Source organism: Anas platyrhynchos, chromosome 1 (genome assembly GCF_047663525.1).
Source record: "Anas platyrhynchos isolate ZD024472 breed Pekin duck chromosome 1, IASCAAS_PekinDuck_T2T, whole genome shotgun sequence".
NCBI classification, from domain to species: domain Eukaryota; kingdom Metazoa; phylum Chordata; class Aves; order Anseriformes; family Anatidae; genus Anas; species Anas platyrhynchos.
In genome coordinates this window covers 203,797,564-203,810,765 of record NC_092587.1, presented here as the reverse complement: position 1 = coordinate 203,810,765, position 13,202 = coordinate 203,797,564, and the positions used below count along the sequence as shown (strand labels likewise).

At 46.5% G+C, this 13,202-nt stretch overlaps 1 protein-coding gene across 3 annotated transcripts in view; it reads left to right on the top strand.

Moving 5' to 3' along the window:
• Positions 1-13,202, top strand: part of USP35 (ubiquitin specific peptidase 35) — a 23,133-nt gene extending 9,931 nt beyond the window's left edge. For all 3 annotated transcript variants that reach the window (XM_072032889.1, XM_027466752.3, XM_072032890.1), the window contains exons 4-11: positions 3,683-3,812; positions 5,184-5,285; positions 7,054-7,212; positions 7,661-7,854; positions 7,973-8,066; positions 9,537-9,643; positions 10,162-11,383; positions 11,852-13,202. In XM_072032889.1, coding sequence (XP_071888990.1) covers positions 3,683-3,812; positions 5,184-5,285; positions 7,054-7,212; positions 7,661-7,854; positions 7,973-8,066; positions 9,537-9,643; positions 10,162-11,383; positions 11,852-12,022 — 2,179 coding nt within the window. In that variant the 3' untranslated portion in view covers positions 12,023-13,202. The remainder of the gene's footprint in view (positions 1-3,682; positions 3,813-5,183; positions 5,286-7,053; positions 7,213-7,660; positions 7,855-7,972; positions 8,067-9,536; positions 9,644-10,161; positions 11,384-11,851) is intronic.

The following is a 13,202-nucleotide window of genomic DNA, read 5'->3' as shown; positions in this document are numbered from 1 at the left end:
TCTCCCTCAGGTAAGTTACAGAACAGAAACCCACATTATTCCTGATGGGAACCTTCTGCCTGAAGAAAGAGATCCCTTCACTTTGACTTGTTGGGGAGGGTCATGCTTTCCTCAGGGGCAAGAAAAACCCAAGACAACAACAACAAGAAGTTATCAGTTCAGTTCTTAAGCCTCTTCTCCATCTTTTTCTCCTTCTGGGATCCTATTCCCAGATGCTGCTGTGAGCTCCAGGCGATAAATCCTCCGCGAACGCCAGTGCCTAAATATAGCAGTTGCAAAAGCGATTGCATCATGCCTTAAAAAAATTCTTTGTCACGCAGAAGGGTGAGTAAATGATTACTCAGACTGAGCCAAACATTAAGCAGGGCCTGCAAAATGTAATTAAGCTCACTTAGGAGAAGTGCAGAAGTTTTGGCAGAGCGTTTATAGCAGACGGATGCCCCAGAAAACTGCGTGACTGTTGGCCTTTTGATGAGCGTGCTGCACGCTTAGGGAATCAAAGAAGTCAAAAGGGTCTTTCAGCTTGGGATCCCTGGCAAAGTCTTCCTCCAAACTTTGGGTTTGGGAGTGCAGGGCAGGGGGAAAAAAAATGGATGTGGGGCAGAGCTTTTGATCAAGCATTGAAAGAGCAAAGAGCAGTAAAAACAGCAAGCCTGGCACCTGCTGGTGTAAGCGTACACCACAATCTCTTAGTTTCTCTTTCAGAGTTTGTCTCTTTTCAGATAAACTCTATTGATGTGCATCCAGAAATACTGATTTTTTACTTTTCTTTTTATTTTTTTTTCTTAGGGTGTATCTGTTTCAAAGAGCCCAGCTCCGGCTGCGGAGAGTGCCTGCTGTCACACCGAGATGCAAGCGCTTGTTATCTCTGGAAATCAGGATTTGAGCTTTTCAAAGCTGGGCAGGCCACATCAATGGCTCCTTTTGGCAAATGAGGGGCCCGGCTTGCAAAATGTTTGTGGATCTTACAATGTGGGAACTGCAGTGTGAATTTAAAGTGGAATTTGTTCCTACTGCAGCAATACAAGCAGCAGGTGGGGCAGGATTGTAAGTTGGCCATTAATGTTGGTTAAAAAAAAAAAAGCTTATTGCAGACAAGGTTGTTTTATTTCAGTGTAAAAGAAGATAGATGAAGGGAGGCATTTGGATCCCTGAATTCTTCTCCCTGCTTTTTATGCACTGATGCTACAGATCCCTTTCACGAACGTCCAGCCACGGTCTTCAAAGCAGGAAGGGCTTTTGCTCCCACTGCTTTCTTTCATAGCTGCCCCACCATTTGACTGCTTTAATGGTTCAGAGCTCTCTTCTGATAGCCAGCCTCTATTCATTTCCTGCTTTCTCATAGTTCTTTTGATTTTATGCCAGCATCAATAGCTGCAATACCTCTTTTCCCTCCCTGGTGTTTATTGTGTCAATGTATGCACAGACAACAGCCCCATCCCCTCTCTGCTTTCCAGTGGCTGTGCTGAACTAGCCAGCTTATTTCAAGCTTTTCTTGCAGGAGAGGTTCTTCATTTTCCTGACCATCTTAAGAGGCATTTTCACCACCTGCTCCCACTTCAGTTCATCGGTCTTGGACGTGGATGGAGAGGTTTGTGCACTGTGTTCCTGACGAGGTGCATCGTGGCCTTAAATGATGGCTTAGGAGGTGATGGTTTTGCTTTGGAAAGGGTCTTTTTCTCCTACACTGCAGCAGGTGCTGGCCTTTTCCATGGCTAGTGTTACACTGGGAACTCACAGCCACCTGGTGCCCTGCTGGTCTTCTTCAGGCAGATCAATTCTCATCACACAGGAGCTGTTTCTTGTTATTTGCTCCCCACATGCCTTGCATGTGCTTTGAATGAAAGTATTTCATCCTGGTTCTGCATCTGTAGTCATCAAGGTCTTCCTCAGGATCCTCTTCTTGTTTTGATGATGCCTCCCAGCTTTGCATCATCCCAAGTTTCACAGCTGCCTTCAGGATGTTTGTACCAACACCGTCAGGTCCTGTATCCGCTCAGATACCCAGCCAGATATGATCTGCTTGTGACGTTTGACTAGAAAATCAGATATCCTGACAAGTCATACCTTGTCATCTATGATAAACCCCTGTGGCTTGCTACCCCTTCTTTTTAGTCACCCCCTTATTGCCTGTCTTCATTATAGGAACTCTCCTCCTATTATTCCCACAGAAAGCACCATGCCAGTGTTAATAGGGTCATTAAACTCACCAGAGTTCAATTTTACTTGATGAACATCACTGCCCCCCCTCGGAGCATATGAGCTCTTCGTTCCTCTTTCGCATTGGCTGTCATTGCTCCTGTTTCCATTCTCATATCTTCTATCTGCCTCCTCTCTGTCACCCTGATCAATTCCTTCCTCTCCGTCAAAACAGAGGCAGAGGATGTGTTTAGTTTGGAAGTCAAATCTGGAGGCTGTATCATATCTTTAATCACCATCACATCCTCCCTGTACAGCGATTGCGTGTCTTTCCTTATTCTACTCTGATGCAAATGTCTGCAGAAGCTTTTCTGGTATTTGTTTTATTATCCAGCTTGGCTTGATTTTTGTTATTTCTCAACATCCCAACATATTCTGTTCTTCAAACTGTTCTTTTATTTTTTTTTTCCTCCCAGTTCCTTGTGGGCTTGCTCTTTGCCTTATGTGGTTATTTATCCACAGTTGCTTTTATATATCTTGCACAAGACGTAAGCTTATAAACAAAAGGAGCTGATTGGGTAAGAAAGCTGGGCTGAGGTGGGAGATTGTGAAGACCTGGGATATCTTCAAATCAACGATCCTGAAATGATTAGCAAAGTTTGACCTTTGGAGATCCTAAGCCTTGGCTACCCTGCAGTTCTGTTTAACATTTAATTTAAGCTTTTTTTTTTTAATGCCTAATTTAAGTAATTATTTAAACAACCTGTCATCACTCAGTCTGAGGTTATTTTGTTACGAGTGACTCTCCTGTGAAGCGTTAGTTGCAGAAACATGGCATCTCGTTGGCTGAGTGGCTATAGAAGAAAGTTGTTAGCTGTGACCTTCAGGAATATCTGGTTTCTATTAAGGTTGCCAGTATTTTCTTTCTTTAATGTGATTTGGGGAATGAATGTTTACTATCCAGAGAAGATAAAGATCCAAATCTGGGTATTTTTTCATACCAGTATCATTAGTTCTCTAACAGCAGCAACGAGAAGACCTCAGTGAAGACCTCACGCAGATATCCACTACTTTTAAAAACAGAACTGACCTTCTAGGGCCTCCTCTGAAGGATATATTTGAGAATACACAAAGAAATGCTGTGGTCTATAGGGCACCAGACTGGTGTTAGAAACTTGAACTCGAGTTGATTTAAGTTAATGGTAGAAATCCCCACTTTTTTCTATGGATTTGGGACAGATTCTCTGATGAGCCACAGGATGCTGATGCCATTACTGCAATTCAGCTTCAGGCTCTGTTGTGCTTTGAGTAATGGGATGGATGCTGTGATGAACCCCTTGTGGCAGGGGGTTGGAAATGGATGGTCTGCAAGATCCCTTCCAGCCCAAACTATTACATGATTCGAAATGTCTGATGTGGAACCTCTCTCTTACTTGGCCAACCCGTTGAATGGACAGGAACTTGGAAGAGATTTAACCCCGAGTGGAGCTGGGCTTTCACAATATATCCGTTGTTTACTGTCAGAGTTTGGATTTCATTTCAGGATGATCGACTGGGTGTCCTGGCCCCTGGGAAAGAACATAGACAAGTGGATTATTGCTCTGCTGAAGGGTTTGGCTGCGGTGAAGAAGTTCAGCATCTTGATTGAAGTTACTCTTTCAAAGATCGAGAAGGTCAGTGGGCATTTGGAAAAGCTTTTCCTTGCATCCGGGAGATCTTGCCTTTTGCTTGAATAAAGATGAGATATGACTTAAGATGTGTAGAAAAGATTATGCTGTCCCAAAGGGTTTTGAAGGGAGCACTGAGCCTGCTGCATGTTCTGTAGATGCTGCATTACTGCAATATATTGTAGGGTGGTGGGCAACTAGGAATGATGTTCACCAGAAATACCCGTTTGTGTGCCTAGCTCCTTGTTAAAGGGAGCTGGACACTGGGATTCCTTTTCCCAGCTGTGGGACTACTCCTTGCCAAAGGATTTTGGGTGTGGCAGCAACTGAGACCTCAACCTGAAGTTTTTTAGGGCTTGGTTTACAGAGGTACTGATATCTTAAGGGTTATGAAATATAATAAACAAAGGACTTTCCTTCCCAAAACAAAACGTTCTTCTACAGCTTGTCCTTGGGAACATGAAATGCTGTCCTTTAACTGTGCCTGGATCAGTGCTGGTCCACCACACCAGTGAGCAGGTTAACAGGTCACGTACTTGTAGGTCAATTTTAAAGCCTGTGTCCTGGCTTTATTTGATTTACCAGCACAGATACAGCCCTACCCCCATTTTCCAACACTTTCCATGCTGTGGTCCTGCTATTTCCTCCTTTGTAAAATAATACCTGGTTGAGTCTCCAGTGCAAGTCACCACAGAAGTTACCAATACCATAATTATCTGCACCAGAACATTATCTGTGGTTGCATTTGTCCCTGTGATTCCCCATGTGCATCAAGCAGTGAGAAGGTAGCTGAGTATCTCCAACACTTCCTTATTTTTATTTATTTATTTTTACACTGTTGATGCATATAAAAGGGACGCTGCCCTTAAAATGCTGTGTGATTCTTGGAAACTCTCAGGAGTATGGTCTGAAAGGGGTAGAGACCATTGCCATTTTCTGTAGAATGAGATAAATATCATTGCTTAGCCTTTGAAAGTGCTGAGAGGCTCTGCAAGAGCTCTGCTTTCTATCTCTTTGCCTGAAAGATAGGTGATAAGGTTCCAAATACAACCATAAAACAGAAGAGGCACATTTTAGAAAATCTAGCATCCCTTTGTGCTCGGGTGGCCTCATCTATCAGGAGATCTGGAGGTATGTTGTGGCTATTAGGATCACCCAGAGCTCTACACCTCAGTGTGCCAGGCACTGCACAGGCCTGAATGAGTGATTATAACCCAGATGGTATTTTTAGGGTGCTCTGAGGATGTCTTCTGGACAGGAGATGACTCTGGAGGTGTGCTAGATGCTCAGTACCTCCCTTTCCTGCTGGGTCCTTCTCACTCGTGTCATGATACCAGTCTGCCTTCTCATTTGCTTTTTTTTTTTTCTCCCCACCAGGTCTTCTCCAAGTTGCTGTATCCCATCGTGAGAGAGGGAGCGTTGTCCGTCCTGCAGTACATGCTGCTGAGCTTCCAGCACTCCCACGAAGCGTTTCACTTGGTAAGGATGCGTCCAGCCCTTGGCTGAGTGCATCGCCACAGCTGGGAGGGAGCCCATGGGGCTGAATATCTCCCTCCTCTGCTAGTTTTTGCCTTGTGATGTAAATTCAGCCCGCCAACTTGCAGCTTGTCCCTGCTGGAGGTTGCTCACCCTCTGGAGAACAAGTAATATATTAATATATATAATGAAGTCCTGATGGTTGGTATTGCCCAGCTTGGTCTGGGTCACCACCAAACTGCATTATTGCATTGGAGAAGGAAAGGGAGCTTTGAGAGGTGGCCTGGGAAGGGATTTGGGCAGGGCTATGCTGACCCAGGATGGGGTTTCGTGGGCAGGTTTAGAAGATAGGGCCCCACATTTGATCCCATCCTTCCAGTTGAGGTGTTGTGGATGTTGCCACTCTGACTTTGGGATGCATTAGGAGAAGACTTTGGATTGAGAGGATTTTGGAAAGCTCAAGTAGCAGCAAATATAATCCCAAACAGCTCTTGCTGTTTCCTAAGAAAGTTTCTGAAAGTTGCTTTCCATTTCCAGGGTGGTGCTTTTTGCCTGTTGACACTAAGGCACAGCTCTGCTTCCCACCAGTGCTGCCCCCAGAATGCTGTAATTAAAAAGTGGGGCTGAGAGCAAAGGCATGCCTGCAGCGATTGAACTGATAAAAGAGCTAATGGAAATTTACTGCTATTAATGCTTGATTTCATACTTTTGCATTAAAGCCCTTACTTTTGGCTTTTCACCTAAAGTTCACGGAATAAACAGATAAGGTTGGAAAAAAGCAAAGCCAGCCAACATTTTCAACTGATGTTTTCTTGTTCCTCAGCTGCAGCCGTTTTAAACGAGCCTGATTTCTTGAGAAACTCCTCAGTTTCTAAAAATAGACGTTCCAACGGGTTGTCTTCGATTGGGCGTCCAAAATTTGAAAGACTCCAAAAGCCATCGGTTGCTATTGGCCTGAAGTTTCCATCTGCAGCCCAGTGAGCACAAATTTCCTCCCCTATTTAAAAAACAAAAACCCCAAACCCAACAAAACAACAAGGCATAAGCCTGTCATGCTTCTTATCTCTTTCTGTTTGCCCTGGCACCTTGGAAGAGTTTTGAGAATTGCTCAGATGACATCAAAATATCGATGTGTAAAGGTTCTGGGATTCATTTGTTTCCCCCACCAAAGCTTTCCAGTTGAAAGGAAGCAGTTAAAATCCCCAATATTTTGAGGAGGAAGAAAAAGAGAGGGAGAAGAGAGGAAGAAGAGTGAAGAAGGGACTCAAGGTTGAAGCTAAAGGTTGAACTGTGGATTCTGAGCCACTAAACCAGGATCATTCTGGGGGTAAAATCACGTAAAACAGAAATATGAAAAACGATGCCTGACTGGCACATCGGCAGGGCTGGGAACAGGTTAGCGAGGCTCTGTGCAGCTGTGGGGTCGGCAGAGGGTGCCCGTGAGCAATGTATCTTTGTGTTTGGGTCTGTGTGCTCATTGTAAGAGCCTCTAGATGAAAGCAAAATAACGAACGTGCTCTTTACGTGCCTGTCACTGCCCATCCACCCATCCAATTTAGTTTATGCAGTATGAAATAAAATATAGCACATGAGATAACACCTCTTGGAGGTTAATTCACCTATTTTACAGGTTTGAATCCCTGCACTTGGTGCTTAACATAAAACATTCCTTTCCAGCATGGGTACGTGTTTGAGCAGGTGCTGATCTGCACTAAGAATGGAAAATACAGCATGGCAAACTTTTATTTTATATTTTTTTTTTGTTTTCCAGCTGCTCCCTCACATCCCCAGGCTGGTGGCTTCTCTGAAGAAGGAGGACTCCAACTCTGCCACCAGCTCCCTGGAGCAGCTGGCTGAGCTCATCCACTGCATGTTCTTCCGCTTCTCAGGATTTCCAGATCTCTACGAACCAGTCTTGGAAGCAATTAAAGTAAGATGTGTACTTCTTGGCTGTTTTTTTCTGCATTGCTTATGGATATGACATCTCAGTTTGCAGTGCAGTGCTGAGCGACTGTCCTACTGGTAGGGATGCCCAAACTTCAACACCTCCAGTTGTGGCAGAAGAAACAACCTAAAATTCCGAGTTTGAACCCCATGTAGGCAAGCTGGCTGTGTTTTGGGAGTAGAGACTTCTCTTATGGTGGATCTGCAGAAGTCCTTGTCATGGCTGTGGGTTTTAGCCATAGATTTAGACTTGAGTGCCTCTAAAGTACTAATACTAGCAGCTAAACAATTCCTTGCATTAATGCATGTTCAGGTGAAGAGCAGGGAAATGAGTTGTGCCGTGGACACCTCCAGCAGAGGAGTTTTGCAGTTGCCCTTTAGTAATTCTTCACATAGAAAGGCAAGGATTCATGACACCCATCTCTTTTTCCAAGGCTCTTCCAATTCCAAATGAAGACAGGATTAAACATCTCTTGGGACAAAATGCTTGGACCTCCCAGAAGAATGAGCTAGCCTGCTTCTACCCACGCCTGGCATCCAAATCGGAGACGGGAAAGATTGGCTTAATTAACTTGGGAAACACCTGCTACATGAATAGCATCATACAGTCTCTTTTCATGGCTTCTGAGTGAGTTTTTGCTCCCTTGCTTCCATTCAAGACTGCTCTGGGGTTGCTCATCACACAGGCGTTATGCTTTCCATGCTGATTTTCCATCTTGTTTTGCCTCTCTGGTTTTCTTTTGCAGCTTTCGGCATTCGGTGTTGAATTTAACCGAGGGCAACTCCCAGCCCCTGATGACAAAGCTCCAGTGGCTCTTTGCATTTTTGGAGCACAGTCAGGTAATTATTTCATGTTCTAGTTATTTGTTTGGACTGTCGGCTGCGGAAAGGCTCGTCTCCAAGTTGCTTCCTGCCGACTCCAATGTGCTGATAAGGAATTGTGGATCTTGGTGGATTTTTATAACGGGACGAATTTTGTTTACGTGAAAGAGGCTAATTTTGGGGGTGGAGGAGGCAAGCAAGTCTCAAGCTCCTCTCACCCATGCAAGCAAGCTGTGTTCACACCAGGCTGCCTTTCTTCAGCCTCTGGCCTTCCTGGGTTTGACTGATGCAATCACTAATAGTTTTGACAATGAAATCCATTTGGTAATAGCTTACATATGTGGCCAGCTGAAAAGCCTGTTGGTGTAAAGCAGCAGTTTCTGTTTCTTGCTGTGCAGCAAAGAAGACTGGAGCAGTTTGCTTGTCCCCTTGCTTCATGGCAAAGTGCAGTCAATCAATAGAAATTGCCTTAAAAACAGTTTGGACAGAAAAAAAAACCACACAATACCAGCAACAACAAACCTGTGGATTCCAGATGTTTTGAGTCTTCTGCATTTGAGGAAAATTAAAAAGTTATAACCCCAAAACAAATTAATTATGAATGCTTTCTTGACAAATCTGAAATTTAACGTGGGTGACTCCAGATAGGTCGTATGTAGGTCCTCTCTTGAAGATGCATCTGCCTGTCCCTAAAAAGACACAGTTCTGAATTTTCCTTTGATGTGAACCCATTCATATGGGCCTCCCCATTTTCCAAGCTATGAGTTGGCTTGTTGTACTGTGGTATTATGCCATTACCGATCACTTTGGGGGAAAAATATAGAGAACCTGTTAAATTTGGCCAAAGAAGGGCCTGTTTTTCAGGGCAAGTTAGGGTGCCTGTGATGTGTAAATCCAGTAACATAGCTGCTTGTTAGGTAGCTTGTAGATAATAATATCTTAGTAATTTCCTATCATCATACAGGTTATTTTTCTTTTTTTTTGGCAGTACTTAACGTCACTTCTTTGCCAATGATGAGTCTTTCCCCGTGTTGATTAGGCAGCAGCTTCCTGGTGGTGCCAATTACATTATCACTGATTATGCAGATTACCTGCCTGCAGTGATCAGAATGATGGGTGGAAGTTCAGTGGATTATTTTTTTTTTTTAAGGAATGGATTCGGTGAGAGAGATCGTGATCAAATTAAGTTGATGATCAAATTAAATTCAGGCTGAATTAAGTAGAAGTCTCTGGGTCAGGAAAACAAACCATTGTAAAACTGAATGAAGTAAATGCGTGGATATTTCATAGAAATATATATAAAAATATATAGGTAAAAGTGAGCATTTGGAAGCTCCTGTTCTAATAACAATAGCAAAAAGGGAGGTTCAGTAGGGCTGATATTAATCCTTCCAGTCCTGGCTTGCAGCAAACCATGCAAGCCTTCCCTGCTATGAAGTGGGAATCCAGACCTCATGGCTTAAACATGTTTTTCTCTCTTGGTGCCAGCGACCTGCCATCTCACCCGAGAGCTTCCTCTCCGCCTCCTGGCCACCCTGGTTTACTCCTGGTGCTCAGCAGGACTGCTCGGAGTATCTCAAGTACCTGCTGGATCGGTACGTGGCAAACACCCTGATTTCGGAGCCCAGCAGCAACAGGTTTCCCCAGACCCGGCGTGTTATTTAATGCTGACCCACGGGGAAGGAGGGGAAGTGGCTGAGAGCTGGAGGAACTCAAAGAGTAAAGGCTTGGGGTGAAGGATGGTGAGACCAGTCTGGGGTGTCTTGCTTGTGCCCTCCTGGCGGTGAGGTCAGCAATGAGGCCAGCTTGAAAATTTCTGGAATTGCACCATGTTCAGAGGAGAGCTGTTTGCTTGACAAGCCTCCTCTTTAAAATGTTGATTTTTTGCCTTTTTCTCACCTAGAAATCCCAAATCCTGGTGTCCTGGTGATGCCCCTAGGAGTGGGGTCAATGGCCCATTGCCCACCCCCACCTTCCTCCTGCAGCAGACCCCTGTGCACAGGCAGGCTAACCCAAATTAACCCCCACGACTGAATAACAGAAACCATACTTTAGAAACCAGTTCTTGGTGTTGTACTGGTGTATAATGCAGACTTTTTTTCCCCTGCCAAAGATTACACGAAGAAGAAAAAACCGGGAAGAGGATCTACCAGAAACTCAAAGAGTCCAGCTTGATGTCTCAGGCCGTGGAGCATCATTACTTAAACAAGACATTGATTGAGAAGATGTTTGGGGGTAAAATGATGACAAAGATCCGCTGCTTGAAGTGTCTCAATGTCTCCTCCCGAGAAGAAGCCTTCACAGACCTGTCGTTGGCTTTCCCCCCGCCGGACAGGCACATACACGGGCCTGGGAGTGCCTCTGTTCTACCCGTGGAAGAAATTGGCCCGCAGTTTATTGAGCCTCCTGAAAACCTAAACCAGGTAATGGGGTCTCCTTGGGTCCGAAGGAAGCCCCATGTGTCTGGAGACCACCCAGCTCAGCCGGTGCCAGTGGAAACATTGGGTTTTCAGGAGGCTGGAGAACCATCAGATCCCTTAAGCCGCGACGCTGTTGGAGCAGAATCAACCAAAGACCCAATATTGGCTTCTGGGGAGCAGGCGTCCGCTCCCAAGGACTCCCGATCCGTCCCGGATTTAATCAACTATTTCCTGTCCCCGGAGAGACTGACGGCGGAGAACAAATACCACTGTGAGAAATGTGCTTCCTTGCAGGACGCCGAGAAGGTGGCGGAGCTGACGGAGGGGCCGCACTACCTCATCCTCACGCTGCTGCGCTTCTCCTTCGACCCGCGGACCATGAAGAGGAAGAAGATCCTGGACAATGTCTCCATCCCCGTGGTGCTCAAGCTACCAGTCCTCGTCTCCTCGGAGGAAAACGAGGATGTTTGGCGACACGGGAAGGGCAGAGGTGGCCCGGGGAGCAGTTTCGTGTCCGTCGTGTATGACCTCTGCAGCGTGGTGGTGCATTCGGGCATCTCCTCCGAGAGCGGACACTACTACTGCTACTCCAGGGAGTGCACTGACGCCGTGCCCCATGGGCAGCTGCGGGACGGGGCTCCGAAACCGGCTTCTGACAAGCAGTTGGACTTTGAAATCCAGTGGTACCTCTTCAACGACACCAGGGTTTCCTTCTCCTCCTTCGAATCGGTCAGCAACGTAACCTCCTTCTTCCCCAAGGACACTGCCTACGTGCTCTTCTACAGGCAGCGGCCGGGCACGCAGAGCTGCCCACTGCACGAGGCTGCGGCCGAGGCCGGCCACCTGCATGGGGAACCCTCCCTCAATAAGGACTTGATGGAAGCCATCTCCAAAGACAACATTCTCTACCTGCAGGTAAGATGTCCCCTTGCCGCTTGCTGCAGGGCCTGATCTGTGGCTGGCCAGCTTGTGGGGCAAATTTCCACCCCCTGGGCAGCAGTAGGGTCAAGTCTTAAGGATAAATCTGCACTGGAATTATCTCCAGAGCAGATTTCATTCACCAGCAAAGTTCAGATATTTCCAAACAGCAGTGTAGGAGTATGAGGTGAAATTTGGGAGTCACAGGGAAATTCAAGGGCCCTTTACCCTTGCGAGGTGCACATTGAAGGGCTGTTTTCTGATCACCCATATGGCTGGAGAGACCCAACACTTCGATGCATCTCCCCTACCAAGTTCTAGAGATGAGGACGTGGCCTGGTAACCCCAGCTTAATTTGGAGGAGGCTGCCCAAAGAGGCTGCTGACTAACTCCTAAGGGAAGGTGGGATCCCTTTAGCTGCAGATAATGTCGATATCTTTGTGTTATTTCTCCTCTTTCTCCCAGGAGCAGGAAAAAGAGGCGAGGAACCGAGCCGCCTACATCTCTGCCTTGCCGAAATCCCCGCTGTGGTGGAGGGACTTTGACAGGGACAAGGACGATGACAGCTCCTCGGGGGGATGCAGCCCTGCAGCGGGCGGAGGTGGATCTGGCTCCTTTCACGGACTTGTCTTCTAGCAGCTGGGTGAAATCAGAACATCAAACATCCACGGGGCCAATCCAAAGCCAGAGGCTCCTCTTCCTCGCCATGCTGGCAGCGAGCATCTCAGAGGAGGATTTGGGGAACGTCGCGATGGAAAAGGACTCAGGGGCTGACTTGGAGACTGCGTTGCTGGCACCCGGAGGGTCGTCCTGCTTCCTATGCACTCGGTCTTAACGCCTTAAACGAAGCCTTGCAGCTCAGCGCCTGCAGACAGCTCGGAGAAGTGCCCTTGTGCTTCAGCGCCGCCGTGTCTTGCCTGCTGCCACCAGCCTGGGGAGGGCACGGGGTGGGGATGGGGAAGGGTCCAGTGATGGCCTGGGGATGGGGGCTGCTCGTGCACATCCCACCTGCAGCCATTCCCATGGCAGTGAATTTTGGGGGAACCTCTTCACCATTTTTTTTTTCAATAATGTGGTTCTAAAAGACCACCTGGACAAACCTTTAGAGGTGGAAAAAGGCTGAGAAGAGGCCACTCAAGCTCCTCTTTAGTTACTGGTGACCTCTGGATGTTGTTAGTGTACATGGCACTCCAAGGTTCCCAGCTGCTTGTCCAGATGTGTCTTTAGGCTCGGTTCACCTGGCATTTCATGGCTTGAAAACTGGGCTTCCCTTTGGGACAAAGAAAGATAGAGACCCCTGCAACCACTATCCCTTTCTTCAATATCCTGATTTACAAAGAGTAACTCCACCAAATACACTGTATGCACCCAACATAAATACCTAGTACGTAAACCAATGCTTTATATAAATCAAAAATGGGACAGGGACTGATCTCGGTGGCAGGAGCCAGCCCAAGCCTTGGGCAGTGCATCTATAGGATTGTGGCTCCCTCCCCGGCTGCTCCCCACCCATCCATCGTCCCTACCTGCTCCTTACTTGCGCCTGTAGTAGATTTCCTCTAGCTCCAGTGGCAAACTTGTGCCTTAGGTCCTGGGTGCGGGGCCTAATCCTATTGGGAGGGGTTGGGGGGAGCATTTTTTTTTTTTTTTGCTGTGGAGGACAAGACAAAGCACAGACATTGCTATGGGTGATGCAAGCAGCAAGTCTGCTGGAGGGGACGTTTTCTGGCACGGGATTGAATCTCTGGCATATACTAGCGTATATATTCTTTTATTGTCTTTCCTACATATAAATAAAGGAAATGAATGAATTCAA